Source organism: Cajanus cajan, chromosome 5 (genome assembly GCF_000230855.2).
Source record: "Cajanus cajan strain Asha chromosome 5, NIPB_CcT2T_4, whole genome shotgun sequence".
Lineage (NCBI taxonomy): Eukaryota > Viridiplantae > Streptophyta > Magnoliopsida > Fabales > Fabaceae > Cajanus > Cajanus cajan.
Window position 1 is genome coordinate 49,497,249 of NC_138521.1, and position 22,892 is coordinate 49,520,140.

Genomic DNA, 22,892 nt, shown 5'->3' on the forward strand with positions numbered 1-22,892 from the left:
TATAAAAATTCAAAATTTTAAGACAAAAAGACAAAAAATATACTTAAAAAATTATTAAAATTAAAATATAAAAATCCAAAAATTTTAAGTGAAAAGATAAAAATATATTTAAAAAATTATTAAAATTAAACTATTTAAATATATAATAATATTATTACAAATAAATTAGAATATATAAAATAAAAATAAAATAACTAAATAATTTAAAAATTAAAAGAATAAAATATCATAAATATTATTTAAATAAATTACTAAAAATATAAAATATAAAAAACTGTACCGGTACCCTCTCAAATAAGATGGGTACCATAGAATTTCTCATGCACATTGGTGCACCCAGGGGACGAAAAAAAGTGACCGAAAGCACAATGCTTAAATGGAAGTTTCATCATAGTATGACACAAAAAGCACATTAGCACGTTGCATACCTACAGTGACCAACAATTTACAAGCTTAAAGGGACTAGAACAAATTGAAGAAAAGGAAAAGACAATGTCATGTCAATTGCAGGAATAACATTTTTTTTTTTTGCAATCTTCTTGGCCAATTTGATTATTACTCTTTGGTACGATGTATTTTACTTAAGTAACGAGTTACCTTCCACATAGGAACCGTTAATCGGCATTACGGTTCATAAATGGAATACCCGACGCGCAAGCCTATAGTGAACTATAAGTGTTCAATTTCTAACTTAAACTTACGTAGGCAGTTCGGCAGTTCCTAATAAATGGAATACCCGACGCGCAAGCCTATAGTGAACTATAAGTGTTCAATTTCTAACTTAAACTTACGTAGGCAGTTCGGCAGTTCCTACTATTGGTGCTTAACAAAAAACCCTCGCAAACTTGTAGGTACCTACCAAAAAATTCGTTGCAAGAACTTCTAAAATATTTTGAAATAATTTAGTTAATTTCAACTTATATGAAAATTCTAATTTATTCTCTTATAATTATTTGTTGAAAAAATTAGCCAAAATGACTCATGCCATGCATGAGCTTTAGAAGGAAAATCGAAAATATAGTTCCTAAAATTCACATTGATTAAAATTAAAATATATACATACATTATACAAAAGGATAGATGAGTATAACCGCATTGCAAATTGAAGATTTCATTCTGCACAAGCTATCTAAAAATCTCGTTATTTGACTACTAATTCAGGAAGTGGCCTTTGCCTATATAGGAATAGAAAATAAAGGGAAAGGAATTAAGCTAAAGAAAGAGCCCACAGAATCCAATTATATCTCCCTAAATTGAATCTTTCACTAGGCGTAAAAACAACCAAGACGCCCAAAGTCTAAACAATTGCTCAAATGGGAATCAGAAATCACGTTGTCCACACAAGACCTCAAATCAACTTTCTTCAGCTTCCATCACATCCTCAGACTGCTCCAGCTGTTAAAATAGACGGCAAATAATAAATATCAAGCTAAATTTGGTCTGTGACCTAAATGAAGCAAATAATGTTCAATTAACCAGAAAATTTCATCCATCCGAAAGGCTTGTACTTTCTGGTGGTGCTCTCTTCCCATCATAGCGCTACAAGTAAAATAAACAAAACCAAATCTTTACCATTAGCAACAAAGATGTAATTCTGCTAAAAACACCGAATAACGGTTCAAACCATAGAACACCTATGACAACAAAGTTGCCGAATAAAAATGTTATGTTACCTGTTTTCCAGATGAGAACGGTAAATATTTGTATTTAATCATGTGAGATATCTGTTTCCTCATTGTGAGCGTGAATAGGACCACCCAGTAGAAGAGGAGTATTGGCCAGAACACTGGAACATCAAACGCACTAAAGAAAGTCATCACAAATGCAATGCAAAATGCCTTCGTGATTGAATACCTGTTCACAGACAGCAAACAAGCAGATTCAGTAAAAGCAACACCTGCATGTCAAAATCCAAGGGAAAAGCATGAAAAGAAAAGTAAACTAAGAACTTGTATAACTTAGAAGCACAATGCCCAACGAGAAGAACATCAAAATAGCACATTCTTATACTAAAAAATGACATTAGCTTCATGCAATGAAGGAATAGAACACTGTCAAACCCTCTTAAGTTGAAACTAGCAAAGCAAGTAAAAAAGGGAGAGACACTGACAATTAACAAAATTAATCCATAATTGTCACATATAAGCAATGAACAAAATAAACCCATAATTGTCACATATAAGCAATGCTGATTTGTAATGTGAGCATTTCTGAATAATTCCTTATTTGTGGGAATGAAAATCCAGATTTTTGTCAATAGAACTGACAAAACAAGAGCCTATTTGAATACAAACTATAAACATTTTTTTTAAAGTTTTTCTATTAAAAATAATAAGTATTTTACGGTAGAAAAGTTTTCAAAAGTGCTTCCAAGCTTGAGTCTAAATAGGCTCAAAATCTATTTGCTCCTTCCACATGCCTATTCTTTTAGTTTCACATATAACAAGGTTTTAAAAAACAACCCAAGATTGTGATTTGGCCACAATATCAAGGTTGAGGGTGTCTGGCCTGCAGCACAATCGCGACTGTGGTTGTGACTGCAGTTGTCCACAATTTCTCACAATATCAAGGACCATGACAAGGCTGCAACTGAGAGCGCAATTTAAAACCTCGACATATAATAAAAATCTTCCCCAGATAACCCAATTGCTAAGCTCTAGCTTCCATGTGGCCCTAACAGAGTCTGGAGTAAGGGCGAGAGACAGGTTCTGCTTCCTCTTAACTAGTCGTTACTCTCTCGATCCAATGACTTGAGTGTTAAAATTTCTTCATGTGGTCACCACCCCTTAACGCCTTAACCCAACCTCAAGGAAGAAGCAGCACCGGTCTCTCACGCCTACTCCGGGCTCACTCAGTGCCACGTGAAAGCTAGAGCATAACACCAACAATCATTATACAAAACACCAACATTTTAAACTGCGATCAGTCAAAGAAGCAATTTCATCACAATCCTTAATACTTCAAAAAAAAAAAAAACAAACAAACAACTTGCAGAACACACCCATGTAAATAACATAACATAATGGTTTGTTGTGCCGTGGTGGAATTAGGGTTCTCTGGGCGCTGTTTGGGGATCGATGAATTAATGAATCTGGAATCTGAATTGGAGCAAATAGTAATTAGAATCCGAAGGCATACCAGAACTTGAACTCGGGGAGGCGGCGAACGAAGGGGCGAAACTCGTCGGAAGCGGTGGTGGGGAGGGTGGGGCCCTCGGCGTCGACGATCTCGGGGTCCACCTGAGGGGAGAGGAACCCGATCAGAAGGTTGAGGATGTATATGCCGAGGCCGTACGACACGATGTAGAACCCTTCCACAAAGTAGACGCGCAGCGCGTACACCAGCGCCACCCCCGCGAACCCCGCCCACCGCCGTCCCACGTGCGGCGTTATCTTGTCCAGCACGTGCTGGTACTGCCGCCACGCCGCGAACTTCCACCGCGATATGGCGGCTCTCGGTGACGCTCCGCCCGCATCCATCGCTGGGACGGAATCGGAATCAGAATCTCTCTATTCTCTTTGGTTCAACGGCTTGTCGGGTTTTTTCCCCTCTGGACTGCTTACGATTAAACTAAATAAACCCCTCTTCTCTTCTCTTCTCTGCCCAATTTCGGTAATCTACCAATTTTTTACTATCAATTGATCTTATCTTCAACCAAACCTTATAAAGTTCATGTGACTAAAGTTTAGTTCTATTTTCTTTATTTTTTAGTAAAAAAGATTAGGTTTTTTTTAAGGCAATTTCATTAGGGTTCTTTAGTTTTTTTTAATTTATAAAAAGTTTTTTTACAACTTTTTTATAAAGAGGTTGAAAATAAGGTGGTCGTTTTATTGTATATTAAAAACAAATGTGGAAAATGAAAACAACAATAAATGGGCTTTTAACTTGGGTTTAATCATTACGAGTCATGCTTTTTTTTTACACAATTTTTTTAAGTTATATATAAGACTCAAATTTAAAATTATTAGTTAAGCTAAAAAAATTATGTTAATTAATGTAAAAAAGACATTTTGTGTTTATGTATATTTTATTTAAAATAAAAATAAAATAAATAATAAAAATAATTTATATTAAATATGTGTAAGTAATTAACAATTATAAGATGTGAATAAGTTTGACTAGTTAGTTAAAAGATGTAAGATGCTTGAAAAATAAATTTACGAAGAAGTGGAGAAAAAAGAATAAAAATTAAATAGAAAAGGTATGCTTCTTGACTTTGCTTTATGGTGTATGCCTCGCCTATCCCGACTACCAAACAGGTACTATGAATTAAGGGTGTTCACAAAACTATTTAAAACTAAACTTTTTAAATAACTAAACTAAACTAAACTAAAATAAACTAAATTATTTTTTAATAGTTTAAACCAAACTATTACTTTTAGTATAGTTTATAAAACTAAACTATTAAAATTAATAGTTCAGTTTACTAAAACCAAATACAAGCACTGCACATTTACGGAAGCACGGGAGGCTACGGTTCGTCGTTCAAAACTATTAATGTATGTGGTAGAATCATTTTCTCTTAAGCACTGCACATTCACGGAAGCACGGAGGTATTAAAGTCGTAGTGTCATTTTCTCTTTTTTTTTTTTTTAATTTGGGATAAAAAAGGGGTAAGAATTTGCTACTATTTTTTTCCCTTTTTCTTTTTTTGGGTAATTTGGGCCTAGATTTGATGCAATTTATGGTGAAAACCGACGAAAAGGCTTGGTGCAAGGTAATTACTTTTTGCACAGCTAATTTTTTCTACATACATAACTTATCTGTCTCATTTTTTTTAAAAGTTAATATGAATTAATTTTAAAATATAGGTAGTTAAAATTTAAGATAAAATGAAGAAAAAAGTAATATAAAAACAATTAATATATGTTTGGATGCAAGCAAAAAGTACTTTTAAACTTAGGTTCAAACAAATCCTTGATGAAAACAATCTTTAACCATATTTTATTTACCTCTAATTTTATTTATTTCTGAACAAACCAAATTAGTTTAAGATAAACAAGAAAGTAGAAGCCAGAATAGTACTGTAGATTCTAACATTGTTTTACAAAAATTATTTTAAATTTAATTTATAATTAATATCAATGATTTGGTAGCTCAATTTAAAAATGTTGATTTTAAATTTATTTTTTTAATGTAGTTCAATTTAGTTATAATTAATAATAATTTAATTTATAATTAATAATAATTTAATTTAATTGATATTATAGTTTAGTTCAAACTCCTAAAACTATAGTGCACTAATCTAGATAATAGTTTAGTTTAGTTTAGTCAATATTTATATTAGTTCAATTTAGTTTAGTGAACTATTTATTATAGTTTAGTTTAGTTTTCTTTTAATTTAGTTTAGTTTAACAATTTGAACACCCCTACTATGAATTATTTGTCTAATTTGTCTTTACAGGTGCATAATGCTTGGATGTTAATTGGGGACATGAACAAGGTTATGTTGACCTCTAAAGTCCAGGGGGTTTTCATTATAATCGAGTTCTTACAATAACTAAATCTATGTGTAGTTGCGACATGGTAGACATGCAAACTGTTGGCTATTGCTCCGGTGCCCTTTTATTTGAAGGGGTTTTGGTGCCCCTTGTCTGTAAACCAATGACAGGTTGACATGTGGTCTTAATGAGGTGAGTCACCTTGTGAGCTGGAAAGGTATGACTTTAAAGTTAAATAATTCGTAAAGGGCAATAAGGTTATTTCACCGAAGGCTATCAATGTAAAATTGCCCTTCTCTATTCAGGGGTTCGTATTGTGAATTTTACCCCGTTATTGAACCCTAAAATTGCCGTTTTCCGTGGAGCTCGTTCCGACCGTGAGTTTTGAGGTCGTTTCCCCATTATTGAACCCTAAAATTGCCGTTTTCCGTCGAGGTCGTTGCGACTGAGAGTTTTGAGGTGGTTGCGACTCTGATTTTTGAATGTCATTTTCCGTCTCCGCTTAGGGTTGTTGATTGTCGTTATCCCTGTTGTTGTTGTTCTCCGGCGAAGGAAGCTGGTTTGTCAGGCGTAAATCGTCATCATCTCCGACGAAAGAAATTTCTGACGACGCATTTGACCGCAGTGGTTAGCTGTCGGTAGTCGACGATACATGTAAGTGTTATGTTCGAGTTACGTTTTCTGTTGTCGTTTTGCCGGAAACAGTATTGTTGATATGGTTGGGTTTGTTTTGTGGTTAATTTGAAAATGTCATTTAGTGTTTAGTTGCTTTTATTGTGTTGTTTAGTAATTATTGTGTTTGATTTTTGACATACGATACGAATGACAAATTTCAATGATGAATCAGGTTTGCATAGTGTTGTTGTGAAGAATAATATTTTAGATATGGTTCGGTTTGTTTTTGTTGGTAATTTGAAATTGTGATTTAGGGTTTAGGGACTTTGATTGTGTTGTTTAGTAATATTTGTGTTGAATTTTTCACATACTATACAGATGGAAAATTTCAATGGTGAAGCATTTGTTAATTTAAGTGATGACGAAGAGTGTAGTTTTGAGATTGAAAATTTTGAAGAAGAGAGTGAAGATCTTTGTAATGATAGTGAAAGTGAAAGGGATTGTAATGATAGTGAAAGTGAAAGGGATTGTAATGATAGTGAAAGTGAAAGGGATAAAGTAGAAAATGTAGGTTTCAGTGGATTTGATGACAAAAGTTATATTAATTTAACAGCAGAGGAGATTTTGGAGATGGAGTTCTGTAGTGAACATGATGCTTATAAATTCTATTTTGATTATGCAAAGTATCATGGTTTTGGTGTTAGAAAAGATGAAGTTGGTTATGACAAAAAGCACAATATTGTAATGCGTCAATTTTTGTGCAACAAGGCTGGTTTGAGGGATAACAAACACTTTATTCGAGATGATAGGAAAAAACAACATAGACCTTTGACACGAACAAATTGTAAAGCAAAATTACGTGTTCGTTTAGATGAAAAAATCGGTAAATGGAAAGTGGTATCGTTTGAGCCAAGTCATAATCATGTTAGATGTGAAGAAAAATATGTTTCATTAATCCCTACATATCGTGGGCTGTCTACTGTGGACAAAGCACAGGTTGATTCGTTGCATGCTCAAGGCATAAGAACATGTCACATAATGGGTTTCATGATGGAGCAAAAAGGGGGCTGTGTTGGTTTAGGGTTCAACAAGAAAGATGTTTATAATCATATTTCACAGCAAAGACGATGTAAAGTTGAAGGGGGAGATGTATTTGCTGCCTTAAGTTATTTACAAGGAAAGGCAGATAATGATGCAATGTTTTTTTCAAGATATGTTGTTGGTGAGGAAGGTGAACTGAAGCACCTATTTTGGTCTGATGGTACCAGCAGATCTGATTTCCAATGTTTTGGAGATGTTGTTGCATTTGATAGCACCTACAAAAAAAATAAGTACAATAAACCTTTAGTCATTTTTTCTGGAAAAAATCATCATTCTCAAACTGTGATTTTTGGTTGTTGTGTTGTTTCAGACGAAACAATTGAAACATACAAGTGGGTGTTAGAAACATTTTTGGATGCAATGTGCAACAAAGAACCGAAGTCCATTGTGACAGATGGTGATGGAGCAATGAGGGAGGCAATAAAACAGGTGTTTCCAAATGCTACACATAGACTTTGTGGTTGGCATTTGCAAAAAAATGCCTGTCAAAATGTTAAGAATTCTAATTTCTTAGCTGATTTCAAAAGAGCAATGTATGGTAATTTTTCATCAACTGAATTTGAAAAATTTTGGCAGGAGTTAGTTGTTAAGCATGAGGTTCAAGATAACAATTGGGTTAATGAAGTTTATAGGAAGAGGGGCATGTGGGCTCATGCATATCTTCGTGATAAATTTTTTGCAGGAATAAGGACAACGTCATTATGTGAAGGGATTAATTCTTGTATCAAAACCTATATAAGGAGGAAAAATACAATTGTTGAGTTGTTGTATAATTTTGAGCACTCCTTAAGGGATTTTAGGTACAATGAACTAGTTTCTGATTATAATTCATTATATACTGAGCCTGTTCTGACATCCTCTCTTCGAAAAATTGAGCGACAGGCTGCTAATTTATTCACAAGAAATATTTTTAAACAAGTGGCATCACAAATTATAACTGCTGGATCTTTGAATGTGACAAACAAATTTGAAGGTGAGGATAAGGTTTGTTTTAAGGTGGACAAATTTTGTGAGCGTCACCGGGAACATAATGTTGGATTTGATAAAGAAGAAGGTAAATATCTTTGTGATTGCATGATGTATGAGTTTTGTGGCATTCCATGCTCGCACATAATATGTGTCATGCGATATGAACACATTGAGTGTTTTCCAAGTAGTTTGATTTGCAAGAGATGGTTGAAGGATGCTAAAAGTTCATATATGTCATCTTTTGAGTCAGAAGTTGAAGATACTGATATGAATGTTATGGCTCGTTTTGCATCATTGGCTGCATGTTTTAACAGTCTGTGCAGTATTGCAGCAAAAAAATCTGATAGTTTCAATTTTGTTAGAAATGAAGTCCTGAAGTTAAAAGAACAAGTTGATAAGAAGTTGCAATTAAATGAAAATTTTGAAAAAAACGATAGTTGTGATCCAAATGTGGTTAAGACAAAAGGTGCTGCAGTAACAAAAAAGCAGAAAAAGAATAGTAGAAAATGTTCTAACTGCAAGAAATCTGGTCACTTTATAACAACATGCCCTGCTGTTGTTTCTCAGCAGCATGATGCAAGTGAAATTCATGGTGTTTGTGGATCACAAAGTGGGCGTATTACAAGTGCACGACATAAAGTAAAGTTATTTTGTTGGATTTGAAATATTTTGATTGATAAATTGATGTTAATCCCTATATTTATTTATATTGAAGTTGTTATAATTTGTTTCAGGGTAAACAACCAATGTTGAACGCTTGTGAGGTTAAGAATGATAACAATTGTGAGGTTAATAGTTTGAATGAATTCCCAGAACAGGTAATTTTGTCAATGCCTAATCCAATGGGCACGTACATGGTTCGTTTAATTTTTTTTTAGACATAATTTGTGTGATTTAGAAATTTGAAGAAGTATATTATGATTAAGTGTATACATGGTATGCAGGGTTTAATGTTAATATTTGAGTGTGTCAGGCAAGACAGCATATAAGTCCTTCGGCAGTATGGTTTGGCTCAAGTGGTGTTAACATTAAATGTGATGAAGGTGGAGTAATGTCCATGCCAAATTTGATGCCCACATATATGGTTAGTTTGTATATAATGAAAATGATTTTGTTGTTTTTTATTTTTATTTTGGTCTTTGTAATAAATTAATTGGTATATTGGAATAATCATTTCAGAATTATGGTGTTCCTTCGAATTATGGTGTTCTTTCGAATTTTAATTCTGGAAGTGGTTGGTGTGAATTCCTACATAGTATGATGAAAAATCAAGGTGGATGATGTAAGTTAATGTTATTTTTTGATTTAATTTGTTTTGCCATAAATGAATTGTATGATAGATGAATTATTACAACCCACAAAACAGTCGTTGTCATACGTGTTTGTATAAATTATTGTGGTAGAGTTATTTTGAAATGATACTAGCGAAAATTTGAAAAAGTTATGAATATTGTTGGAGAAAACGATTTATATTTGATGTGACTATGCATCTCGAAATCGACTAGTTAAATAAGAAAAATTGTGTCTATAACTGGTGATAAATTAATGTACTAATGTTGATGATAAAAAGGTAAGAATATGATTACAAATTATAAATGAAAAGTAGATAAAGTAATGTAATACAATATCTGTTATGTATAAAATTGTTACAAATAAAAAGGATACATCATTAGGCTTTTTGTACATATAGTATGTTAGGATTATGAGTAAAATAAAACTGAAGGACATCATCCACGACAAAGTTGTTGGAGCAGACAAACTGATACCATCCTTCAACGATGTACCTTTCATGACATGTTTGTTTCAAGTCACATAAATATTGATTTCCATGTTCATCCTGTAAGACTAATAATTTCTGGTCCAGTGGCATAAAATCCCTAACAACTTGAGATGGAATCGTCTACAAAAGCAACATGTTATGATTAGTGATGAAATATAACATTATATAATATTTTTGAACAAATTACCATATAAGTTGTTAATTAGGAAAAAAGTTACCAGTGTTTGAAATTTATTAAAATCTTCATCAGTAATTATTTTGACCCAACTTTTGTGAAGCATGAACTGTTGTAAATTTTCTTCATCTTTACCAATATTGTAATTAATTTCGATATTGGCTGCAGAGAAGACCCTTATTAAGAACTTATTATGTTCCAAATAATGAATCCAAACCACATGATTGTTTTCAAGATTATATCTTTGTACGAGTTGCAAAGCACCAGTCAACTCGAAATCAATACTATCGTATTGTAATTGCAAAGAAAACTCATTTCCTGCAGGATCAGTAATGACGGCAACGCCAACATTCATCTTATCTTGCCAAAAAAAGTTAAAAGTTCCTCCAAGTTGCAATATATCCTGCGTTAAATAAGTTAAAGAAAATGTTAAACAAAAAGATATTCATAGACAGAAGTGGACACATTTTGTGTATTGATTAGTAGGGTTTAAAATTAATACCTGTTCATTATTTATGTTGGTTCTGAATGTTTGAAAAAAGTTGGTCGAAAACTGAATAGTACGCCGGTTGAGGAATGCGTTTGAAATTGGGTAATCGATTTCATAAAATTTTTCATTGATTATACGTACATGGAAATAATTATTTCCTATAAAGTGCATGAAAATAAGATGAACTGTATTCATTTGATAAAAATTTGCCATATCAGTGCACCCACTTGTAAAGGAATGCTTGTTTTTTCTTTTACCAATTACCAGTGTGTTGACATTGCCATTGGGATCCATGGCATAACATAAATCCGTAAGTAAACGATGACCCCAAAATTTCAGAAATTTCTTAGACATTTTCATTGAATCCTGCATATGATTCAAATAGTGCAGCTTACATTACAAACAACAATAGTTGATAAATAATATTACTGAACATGAAAAATAGAATGAAAATACCTTTCCTGGAGTTAATTTTCTAGCGGAAGTTTGAAACCAGTATTTGAACTTGTCGTTGTTTACCGATGTCGAAGAAGATGTCATGTTTAAAATCTGAAGAAAAAAAAAAATAGTAGTACGAAGTGAATGGTGAATAATACCGAAACGAAGATGTGATTTCGAAATTTTTAGACTCAATACAGGCATACCTGGATCAGAGAAGGATGGAGTGAATGTTGAATAAATCCGAAAATGAAGGCAACGGTGTTATGGTCGTCAGTTATGGAATGTGAAAACTGTGTATTGTAGGTGACTTTAAATAAGTCATTGAGGGGCGGGGGTGTAAACTGTAAATCCGTAACGCGAAAAGGAACGCGTGTTTTACACAAGTGGATATTAATTATGTAATAAACAAATCTATAAATTTTGATATAAAAGTGATGACACACAAACCGTATTTACATTTACATTTACGAAGCACATAGAGATTTGAAGAGGGATATGTAATCTATTAATGACTGCGATTACATGATTTGGATAACTATTGATGATTTCAGAAGTATGCAGATGCCATAATTGTCATACAGGCGTGCAGTACGGAAGCATGCTGAGTTTGATTATCCCAATGTTTCATACAAACGCATTACAGTATAATAATAATAATATTTTTAATTATATTGAATAATTAATTAATTTGTTTATAATAAAAAATAAATTATTAACAATTTATTGAATAATAAATAATGACATATTATAAAAGAATTTATTAAATGTAATACAATTGAAGTAATTATGTAATTAGTTAACAGAATTATATATTTGTGTATTTTTTTGTCGTCATTGGAATTAAAAGAATGCATATGAGAGTAAATGACAGGAAAATAAAGTATAAAAGTTACGAATGTTTAACAACATAAATATATTAAACGATTGAGCAAAACAAGAAACAGCCTAAATTTTGGAAACATTTATGACTAGATATTCCGAGTTATAAACTTTTTCCAACTTCAAGACGTCACCCGCTTTGAATTTTGCAGTCTTCAAAAATTGCATCCAACCAGAACCCAAATAACACTCCTTAGTATGGCGGGACGATCTTCTGCTTATATATGATTCATATTGTTTTTTTTGATTGACATCAAATAAAAAACAATATCCATAATCATTTATATTCCAAGCAACCACGTATTCAACAAGAAAATGCTGACACCAAACAAAAAAAGAATTAGTAAAGTATATTATATTAAGCATATTTTAGTTTTGTTAATTATTTTCTGCAAATTTATAAAGTTTATTAATAAAATAAATTTTAAGTAAATAATTGACTCACTAATGGTTGTTTCCCTGTAGCTGCTGCTTTTGTTAGAGTCAAATACCACGGTGGATAAACGGGCAGGTTATCCTCATTGGGCTCTTGTATTATGTTATTGTCGCTGATAACAACAACTTCGAACATTGAATGAATTTTATAAAGTAGGAGTATAAGAATAAACAAGTTAAGAAATTTTATAAATTAAATGTTACCTTAGATTTTGAGGGTTTGGATTGTCCGGATAAATAATTTCTTCACTAGCCATATTAAAAATACGCATATGAAATGTACTATTACCTTTATACCGAAACTGAATAGTATGTCTATTTTTTATACCATAAAATAGGAGTAATTCCTTGACTCCTTGTTCAAAATATCCGACTGTCGGACCAAATTTTTTTGTTAAACCAAGAGTGAAATTGTTTCCTTTTGGATCAATAGTTTGGCATACATTTAACCTCCCTTGCCATTGTTTAAAAAATAAATAGTTCCAATAAATTTTTGGCTGCAAAAAAATTACATACACAAATTAAAAAAGACATATATAATGCTAACTTTTTGTTTATGAATTTTTAAAAAAAGTTGAGAAAAAAATAACATAAATACCTTTTTTGGTGCCAAAAAAGAAGTGAAATGTGTTACCAATGGCCTAAAAATAAAGAAAATGGCATTTATCAGTCGTAAATAAGGTTGACAAATAACAAATATAAATAGGAAAAGCAAATCGTATGTATTGTATATCCATGCAATGAATTAAAAAGTAAAAAAAATAAAATAAGAACAAAAATTGAAGTTGGACACACTAATGATAACCAACATTAGCATTTGGGTTAAACATGTTAAAAGAAAAAAAAAATTAGTGACAGTCAAAATGAATAAAATAACAAACATGAGTATCTACTGCAAAACGCTAAACATATGGAATAACAACATAAATGAAACTTACTGAGGATTTTTGTTTGCAGAAACGACGGTATCGTCGGCCATGTTAACGGTTTAGAGCGAAGAATATGAGAGAAATTTTTTTTTTAGAAGAAGATGAAAGGGAAGAAAGTTAGAATTGTCTGTCTATGATGCAAACAAAGCGTCAGTCTTATATGTTACAAGTTACAAGTAATGAGTAATGATTACTCTCCGAATAATGCAATTTACAAGTTCACATTTTTCAAAGACAGTTGGTAGGGTACACGTTTCGAAATGGTTGTACTCGAGGCGACGTGGGAGGCAGGGGGTGCAGTTATTGTGAACAGAGGTTGCGTATGGGAGTATCTCTTCGTATACGTCATTTTTGGTATATATATCCGCAAATGTCATTTTAGTCATCATTCGTTCACTGCACAAGAAATACGGTCATGGTGTACAGTATACACCACCGTAAATAGAATGGCACTTCTAGTGGAGTTAATAATTGAGACTTTTTTGCGGCCTCCCGTCAAATCAATTTCCAGAGGCAAAGTAGTGTGTAAACTTTGGTTTTGTTTGTTTGCCGATTCTGTCTTCGCAAAAAGGCACTACGCTGAATCCAAAATCGTGAAAAAAATTATTTTGTTTTCATGTTTCGTAAATGAAATACTATGCGTAGACACAAGCAAGGCTCTTGTTGACGCAAGTTGTATTCTTCAGAAACCAATGTCCTACTCCAATGCGTACATGAAAATTATTGGTACGTGCAGGGGCATGATACTTTTTTGGGTTCCTACATCCTTGTTCATTTGGAATCCCTCTACCGGGTTTTTTGGTGCTTTTCGTGCAAATCCATCTACTATAATGAGAATATCGGGTGATTTTTTTGGTTTAGATTTTTATGGATTTGGTTATGTCCCATCTGAACAGAATTATGTTGTGGTTCAAATTTATCTTAGTAAATATGATCCATCTCATCGTGCATTTGTGTATTCTTTGAATGCTGGTTCATGGAGGGATTTCCAAGATGAGTCCCTAAACACAATTACACAGCCTTCTATTTGTGTTGATGAGGGATCTATGAGACTCTATTTTTGGCATTGTCTTCATTGGATTAGTTTGAACTGGCAAACAAATGTTGGTGTTATTTTGGGTTATCATTTAACAAGTCAGTAATAATTTTGCAGGATATATGTTACCGCCGTGTTCCTCAGATGATTCAATTATCTTTGTCAACAATGAAACGTGAGTTATGGCCACATGGAATGCAAGGGATGAGACGTTACAATATAGGACTTATGATCGTGTTGTGCAATATGAGCACTAGATGATAGTGTGTGAAGAGACACTGCTGTCAACCTAAATTGAATGTAATTTAATGTTTAGGGTTTATTATTACATATGTATTTTAATGTTTAACATGATGTACTAAACATATTATCAATTGGTATTTGTAAGTTTATAAGTAGCGGGAAGAAGGCATTTTGTAATTGTATTATATTAAAAAAAAAATTATTATGGAAAAAATGATAAATTACAGTAGTCATAGAAATAATAGTTATTGATAAATAAACAAATAATACAATATTTCATTTTAAATTGCGAATGAAAAATAATTATTGAAAGTCATATAATTTTGATATATTAATATAATTTTTTAACATTATATATTACAAAATTTAAAATATTTAATTTTGGTATGCAATTTTAACGAAGAAGTTCATGAAAAAAATGAGTTATTGAAAACTAAAAAAAGTTTAGAGACTATCTAACAATGATTGATAAATATTAATGGGACACAGTTAACCATTGTTGTTGCATATTTTGCCAAAAGCCCAACGCAACATCCAAATATATTAATTACAAACAAAAATCATATAATATAAACTGAGACAGAGTTAACCATTGTTTGTTGTTGCATATTTTGCCAACTTAACCAACAAGTTGTGTGTTCTTTTGTTGTAGATGCTTCCAGTTTTTGGCAGCATAGTTAAGGACCTCATCTTTTTTGGTGTTATATGAAGTCAGAACCAAATGAAGGGCTATCTTCATCCTCGTTGCATTGTCAACCTATAATTATAATGAGTGTACACATCATATTGAAATAATATTACATAAAAGGTTATGTGAAAGATGCATATAATAACATAATTAATGATTTTAAGGATAACGAATTGGTTACCTTGATGTTGTAATCGTTTATGGATCCACTCGTCATCATCCAGTCACAAACCCATACGCCACAGTCATTTCTGTTAGTTTCACAAAGAATGTCAAATTATAAGTTAATAAATAAGTAAATTGTATTTAGTATTAGGCATATGTACAAAGTAGAATATTTGATATAGGAGACTTGCTTACGAATCAGGATTTTGTTTCCCAATATCATGTGGAACCTTGATGGAAAATTCTGAAATTCTAGGTTTGGTTGATGCCTCGAATTGGTTAAACGAGTCATGCAAAAACATCTCTTCCAAAAATAATGCCTAAAATATTAATCTGATAAGTACGAATATTGTTTTATTTATGTTCAGTACTGTTCGTGGCATAAGAGATTACATGACATACCATTTTCTTAACAGACATTTTTCTCATGGGGTTCCTGGCAGGGTGAGGTAGCGAATCCAACAGAACTAGTGTTTTGTCTCGTAGATCCACCACAAGCAGAAACCAATGCAAGTTCAAATCATTAATAGGAACATAAATCTATTCATATGTTAGTTACTCATTATTTCAATACCTAAAACACTTTTAACAAAATATAATTATGCTTTTATGCAAAGTTAGAATAAAAACCTTTGTTAATTCATCAATGTTTCCCATGTAATCTCCGTGGTAGTAGTCGATAATAGTTTCAGGTGGAGAACTCCAAGCCAACGCATATTGCTATAACATAAATATTGATAAATTAGGGTTTAGGGTTTAGGGTTTTGACTTTGTATATAAATAAAGTTTCGCTTCACATTTGACTTTACCGCGACAGTTGTAGGAAAATACCAAAACCCATTTCTGTTCGAATTGGAACGTTCTTCATGGGTCAACATGGAAGCAACAAGATTAATGACCTAATGGCAAATATATTTTGTATACAAAATTATGTATACATTAATAAACTAAGAAATATTAGTTAACACAGCTAAAATCACTAAGATCACAATGACACAATGACACATCTAATGTAACGTACCTCTTGATCCACTAGTCCTTTTGGTAACAATGATTTGAGAGTCTTCCTATCCCCGACCATGTTAGTCGACGTAGTTATTAGGACTTCTTTGCTGAAAAATATTATAGGAAATACTTCATTGTTAATGATTGTGGTGGTCCCATGTTTAGGGTTACAATAATATACTAGAAGATTAGTTACGCATTGATGGAGTCATCTTTATTTGAGCCAAATATATACGCTGCAACCATGGCATGAACCTGGTCCAAAATCATCGTCATAGGTGGCCTAAATAACATTGGTATCCACTGCATTTAATGATAATGAAAATAGTTAGGTATTATTAATATGTAAATTTTGTAAATAATAAAGACACAACACACGATGCCTTACGGTGGGTATTTCGATACTTGTTTGCATCCCATCATACTTAGCATTATGTAGTGGCTCCATGTCTGCCAAGCATCCCCATTTGTTTCCTGCTATTGTATGTGAAAACAACCTTTTTTTTAAAGAATCGGGATTTTTAACAGCAACTCTTGCAGTACCAACAATGTGTTCTTTTTTTTCTTGGTCGGTGTAGACCCCTAAAATTGTCCGGGTCGGAAATAAAGCTTGAAGACTCTCGAAGACTGAAGGAAGATCAGCCAGAAGGACTTCCAGAAGGCCCAAGGAGGGTTCTCTATAGGTCTAGAGGTCTTAGGATAGCTAAAATAAGAAAAGTGGGAGGAATGAAGCCCAATAGGGCCTCCCAGAGGTTCAGTACGGCCGTATTGAACATTTTGAACTTCAATACGGCCGCACTGAACTCAATACGGCCGTATTGAAGTTTCTGAACTTCAATACGGCTGCATTGAATTCAATACGACTGCACTGAACTTCAATACGGCCGCACTGAACTTCAATACGGCCGTATTGAGGTTTTTTGAACTTCAATACGGCCGTATTGAATTTAATACGGCCGTATTGTAGTTCAAAACTTCAATACGGACCGTATTGACCCCCAGAGGTCGTATTGAGCCTCATCCCTATAAATATGACGTCAATTGGACGTCATTCTACACTTTTCCACACAGTTTTGACTCCCTCCTTGAGTATTCTGGGGTTTTTGAGCAGTGTTCTGCCCTAGAAATCTCTCTGGGAGTCGATCCGACGAAGTTCTGGAATTCCGAGCATTTAGCTTGGAGATTCGAACCTAGTCGAAGGGAAATCCTCCGGATTTCCATAGTTAAAATTTTATAGGAGGGAGCGAGCGGTCTTGTAGAGGGAGGGAACGCCAAAACGCTTCCCAATTTCTGTCAAGATATATAAGAAAGCACGCTTCAAAGGTTTATCTCTTTAAAGTCCCTTCTTTTACCGCTTTCTGTGTGTACATATTTAAACTGTCATCATGTAGATAGTTAATTTATAATTGCTTAGAATAAATAGGGGTAATTTAGTAATTTCGCACTATTATTTTTAAATAATCTGTCATAGGGAACCCGAAAGGGGCGCTGTGGGGTGCTAACACCTTCCCCACGCGTAACCGACTCCCTTACCCGACTCTGGTTGTAATGGCCGAAGTCGATTTTTGAATCGATTGCCTTAAACTTCTTTTTCCAATGTTTTGAGTAAAACATTGGTGGCGACTCCATGAACCCTTCCTTTTTATGAAAACCGCTAATCCATGGAGGGTCCCGCTTGGGATTAACATGGATTGGTGAGCCTTTTAATAAAATTGCTCGTTTGACGAGGTCTCAGTTTGAGAATAAGTCATTCTAGCAATCCATATTTTTAAACAAACAAAAGAGTCCAACCATCCTTCGCGAATGCCGAAAGCCCGTTTCGGGCCGGTGGCGACAGATGGCGACTCCGCTGGGGAAGCCTCGAGAGTCAGTCCCATTTAGTGACAGATTATTTTTAACAAATAATAGTTAAAATTACTTCATTACCCCTTGTTTGTATGATAATATGTTTTATTTATTTGGCTTTAATAACTGTTGTTTGTTTAATTTTCTGCAATTGTTTGAAATATAAATTGCACACAAACCTTTGCACACAACAGTTCCCTCTATACCCGGGGGCATGAGTGGTAAGCCATAGGGAGTGGATGTTAGTACGGCCGGTTGTTGAATGGGTCTATAGGTGCCCGTAGACCGTTGTCGGAAAGCATCACTCAAGGTGATAACCATGAACTCGAGTCCGACAGTGCGTTGGAGCTTTCCATCGGCTTACGACGAGAGGAATTGGGTCCCTATAATGGGGGCACCTTGGGGCCCTCAGACCGGTGAGAACAGTTAGATCCACCTTGAATATGCACTTTTCTACAGGATACCCCTACCTCGTGATTCGCTCGTGACTGTTCGTGGATGAGTGAATTGTTTGTGCATTGATTATGTGACATTGTATGAGCATACATTGCATTTCTTTAAACATACAACATTCCTATTCTTTTAAAATAAGAATAAATAGAAATAAGAATCTTCCATTACATGGTGTTAACATCTACCTTCATCACATTCATATAGGTAGTTTCCCTTTTCACCCTAAAAATACAAAAAAAATATATATATTCAAAAAACAAAGAAAAATGATATTTACCCAAAACCAAGCAATATCATGCATCATCTTAGGGACATCCCGAAAACATGATAATGCTTAGTTCAATAAACACAATGCATGCATATTCAACATCATCATCTCATATCATGCATATAGATCATGGAGGGATCTAGGAGTCATTCATTTCATACATCCCTCCTAGTAATCCATTAATAACATTAATAAAAAGAAAAAATTAATCGATGCGTATGTTCAAAGAATGGATCGCACGCCGTTCGTTATCAAGTGTAAGCCAACAACCGCGCCAAGCGAGCGCACATCAACTCCGTTGTTGGTAATCAAGACGAATAAAGGGGAAGGTCCAACACCATTAAGGATCACTACTCCAAGGCCTTTTCCCTACGAATCAAATAAGGCTGTGCCATGGATATACGACATCCATTCTTCTGCCGACAGTGATATTTCCAACATCGCTGGACTTGGGGGCATGACTAGGAGTGGCAGGATCTACACTCCCGAAGATCTTCATGATAAAGCTCCCAAGAATAAAGGAAAAAAGGAAAAAACCGAGGAAAATAAAGAATCCGAGGAGGAGACAGACGAGCTGTTAAAGTTTATCCGACAGAGCGAGTACTCCATCGTGGATCAACTTCATAAGACGCCAGCAAAGATTACTCTGTTGTCGTTGATCATATGCTCCGAACCGCATCGACAAGCTCTGTTGAAAGTCTTGAACGAGGCATATGTGTCGCACACTATCTCCCAAGACAAGTTTGAGGGGATTGTTAGTCACATCACGGCTAATGATCACCTCACTTTCACCGATGAAGAGATCCCCGCTGGGGGACCAAATCATAACAAGCCCTTGCACATCTCTGTAAAGTGCAAGGAGTATCACATCGCTAAAGTCTTGGTAGATAATGGATCTTCCTTGAACGTAATGCCAAAAAGAACGCTCGATCAAGTGGCAATCAAGGGAGTCCAAATGCGCCCGAGCAACATGATCGTCCGAGCTTTCGACGGTTCTAAAAGAGAAGTGGTGGGAGAAGTCAATCTCCCAATCCAAATTGGGCCCATCATCTTCAACGTCGAATTTCAAGTGATGGACATTACTCCGGCATACAGCTGTCTCCTTGGCCGACCTTGGATTCATGATGCGAAAGCTGTACCCTCTACGCTCCACCAGAAAGTCAAGTTCATAGTGGGTGACAAACTGGTGACCGTACAAGCTGAAGATGACATACTCATCAGCAAGCCATCCACCATACCTTATGTGGATGCAGCAGAGGAAGCTTTGGAAACCGCCTTCCAAGCATTGGAAATTGCCAATGTTGAGACGTTTCCCCGAGAAATGAAGAAAGTAGCCCATATGCTCACTAAGAACGGATACTTGCCAGGACAAGGATTAGGCAAGGACTCCCAAGGAATCCCGGAGCTACCCATTATCAAGGACAATCCGGGGAAACAAGGGTTAGGATACAACCCTGTTAATGATCAAAGAACGAAGAGGAATCAAGATCCTTCTCGACGTTCTTTAAGCCAGATCTTTAGGAAGGCTGGTTCACAAATATCAAGGCCGGCTGTCGTCATCAAGTGTTTTTCTTCTTCCGATAGGGATGTATAAACTCGATGACTGTTAGAGATTACTCCTCGGGGACAGCCCGACCCCCGAGCCTCGATAGGGCACATGTTTTCCATTATGATTATAATAAAATCATTCTTTCTTATTGCTTCTCTTCTTGCTTACAATAAAATTCTAAACCACATTATTTTTAACCCTGTTTGAAAAAGCATGAATGAGGTTAAGATTGTCTTAATAAAAATAAACCCGCATCATTTTTATGTGGAAGTGTGTGTGACAACTTGGAGCACCTTTCCTTGGCCTCAATAAGTGCCGTCATGGATAAAAAGAAATCCATTCAGGACAAAAATCCTAAAAAACAAAAAGCTCGGCAAGAAACCCAAAAAGGGGGCTGCGCAAAAATAAGAGCAAAAGACCCGCTAGGAATCCCACAAAAGGGTGACCTAGGCAAAAATTAGGGTTACAAAATAATGAACAAAAACAAAAGCCCGCTAAAATTCCACAAATGGGTGTTTTAGGCAAAAGTTAGGGCAATCGAAAAATAGAATAAATCCATGATGGTACCTCCAACTGAATTCAACAAAGGGGCTCAAGAAAAGCTATCCAAGTTGTCAAATCACAAATGTTAATAACCAAGACGTGCTTAACTTCATAAGTGTTTAATCAAACAAGCCTAAACACTTAAGCCTACCATTGGCCAAGCCATTCTTACAAAATCCATTTTTCAAAAAATAAATAATCCCTTCTAAAACACAAACTTTTGAAAATATATCCTTTCCTTCTTTTCTCTCTTGTCCCAACGATTTTTTAATAATCTAGTGGAAACATGGAGATATAGTGGTCAATAGGAGGGTTGACACATCTTCTAAAGGAAGGGAAAGATCATTGGGTTGATGACACAAAAACAAATATGCATCATTCCTCGGTCATAAAAGTCGGCAGCGCACAGTCCGTCTAGAGGAATGGCAAAAATCCAAACAGAGAAACGCATCGGTTAATTCTTTTGAAAAGTGAATCAAATAGAATTAGGTGCATCATACTGCATACATGCATACAGATGATAGGTGTAATGGAAGATCACTTATTCTCTGTTTATTGAAAAAAACAAAAAATATAAACTTCAGAAAAACAATACACCCGTATCATGTTCAGTACGCCCGTACCAAAATTAGGGTTATGAACAAATTTTTCAATTCAATACGGGCATACTGAAATGAATAACGGCCGTATTGGCAATAACAGAAATCCTCCCTCACGTCGATGACAAAATTCCTCCAAGAAGAAGAGGATAGGGGGAGCCATTCATTTTTTCTAAAAATATTAAATAATTAAACTTGCATTTTGTGCATCACGCACATTAATTGCACATTCAAAGACCTCATCATGAGGCAGTTGCATAAAATAGAAAAAATAGAAAATTGCTTGTGTATGACAGCAGTCAACAAAAGCCGAAAACGAAAAAAGGCAAGGATACAAACAATACTCCTCAGTCTGTACAGAATAATTGAGCCTGGAGAGGCTTGCTGAAAAAATACTTCCTCAGAATAATTAAGCCTGGAGAGGCTTGCCGAAATAATACTCTCTCAGAATAACTGAGCCTGGAGAGGCTTGCCGAAATAATACTCATACAGAATAACTGAGCCTGGAGAGGCTCGCCGAAATAATACTCTCTCAGAATAATTGAGCCTGGAGAGGCTCGCCGAAATAATACTCTCTCAGAATAACTGAGCCTGGCTTGCCAAAATAATACTCCTCAGAGACATTTCTGTACAGAAAAATCCAAAACCAACAAAAAAGGCAAAAATACAGAAAAAGCCAAAATCAACAAAAAATACAGAAAAAGCCGAAATCAACAAAAAAGGCAAAAACACAGAAAAAGCCAAAATCAACAAAAAAGGCAAAAACACAGAAAAAGCCAAAATCAACAAAAAGGAAAAATACAGAAAATCCAACAAATTATACAGAATAACTGAGCCTGGAGAGGCTTGCTGAAATAATACTCCCACAAAATAATTAAGCCTGGAGAGGCTTGCCGAAATAATACTCTCCAAAAGACGTCTCAGCGCGCATTCTTGGGCTGAACAAAAAACCAATTCATCATACAGAATAATTGAGCCTGGAGAGGCTTGCCGAAACAATACTCTCTCAGAATAACTGAGCCTGGAGAGGCTTGCCGAAATAATACTCCCACAGAATAACTGAGCCTGGAGAGGCTTGCTGAAATAATACTCTCAGAATAATTGAGCCTGGAGAGGCTCGCCGAAATAATACTCTCTCAGAATAATTGAGCCTGGAGAGGCTTGCCGAAATAATACTCTCATCAGAATAATTGAGCCTGGAGAGGCTCGCAGAAATAATACTCCCCAGAGAAACCCCAACTCA

At 34.6% G+C, this 22,892-nt stretch overlaps 3 protein-coding genes across 4 annotated transcripts; 2 read left to right on the top strand and 1 right to left on the bottom strand.

Moving 5' to 3' along the window:
* Positions 1–1,009: 1,009 nt before the first annotated feature.
* On the bottom strand, positions 1,010–3,624 carry LOC109788176 (protein RER1A). 2 transcript variants are annotated; one of them, XM_020346843.3, is made up of 4 exons: positions 3,139–3,624; positions 1,674–1,854; positions 1,509–1,539; positions 1,010–1,395 (listed from the first exon to the last, which is right to left on the bottom strand). In XM_020346843.3, the coding sequence occupies exons 1-4, from the start codon at positions 3,477–3,479 to the stop codon at positions 1,382–1,384; spliced, it is 567 nt and encodes a 188-aa protein (XP_020202432.1). In that variant the 5' UTR covers positions 3,480–3,624; the 3' UTR covers positions 1,010–1,381. The 2 variants fall into 2 exon arrangements, with proteins under 2 accessions (XP_020202432.1, XP_020202431.1); XM_020346842.3 differs by having other exon boundaries at positions 1,477–1,539.
* A 116-nt stretch (positions 3,625–3,740) lies between these two features.
* On the top strand, positions 3,741–13,006 carry LOC145958340 (protein FAR1-RELATED SEQUENCE 5-like). Its single transcript, XM_083075309.1, has 2 exons — positions 3,741–9,210; positions 9,306–13,006. The coding sequence occupies exon 1, from the start codon at positions 6,435–6,437 to the stop codon at positions 8,787–8,789; it is 2,355 nt and encodes a 784-aa protein (XP_082931435.1). The 5' UTR covers positions 3,741–6,434; the 3' UTR covers positions 8,790–9,210; positions 9,306–13,006.
* Positions 13,007–13,515: 509 nt separating this feature from the next.
* Positions 13,516–14,397, top strand: LOC145958046 (F-box/kelch-repeat protein At3g23880-like). Its single transcript, XM_083074500.1, has one exon. It carries the CDS (start codon positions 13,516–13,518, stop codon positions 14,395–14,397), a length of 882 nt encoding a protein of 293 aa, XP_082930626.1.
* Positions 14,398–22,892: the final 8,495 nt, after the last annotated feature.

Bases quoted from the DNA above. Each gene is read 5' to 3' on its own strand.
- LOC145958046 (XM_083074500.1), top strand. From the start codon at position 13,516: ATGGTTGTACTCGAGGCGACGTGGGAGGCAGGGGGTGCAGTTATTGTG.
- LOC109788176 (XM_020346842.3), bottom strand. From the start codon at position 3,479: ATGGATGCGGGCGGAGCGTCACCGAGAGCCGCCATATCGCGGTGGAAG. The intron at 1,855-3,138 runs GTATGCCTTCGG...GTCTGTGAACAG, and splicing joins CTCCCCGAGTTCAAGTTCTG to GTATTCAATCACGAAGGCAT. The intron at 1,540-1,673 runs GTAACATAACAT...TTTTACTTGTAG, and splicing joins CGTTCTCATCTGGAAAACAG to CGCTATGATGGGAAGAGAGC.
- LOC145958340 (XM_083075309.1), top strand. From the start codon at position 6,435: ATGGAAAATTTCAATGGTGAAGCATTTGTTAATTTAAGTGATGACGAA.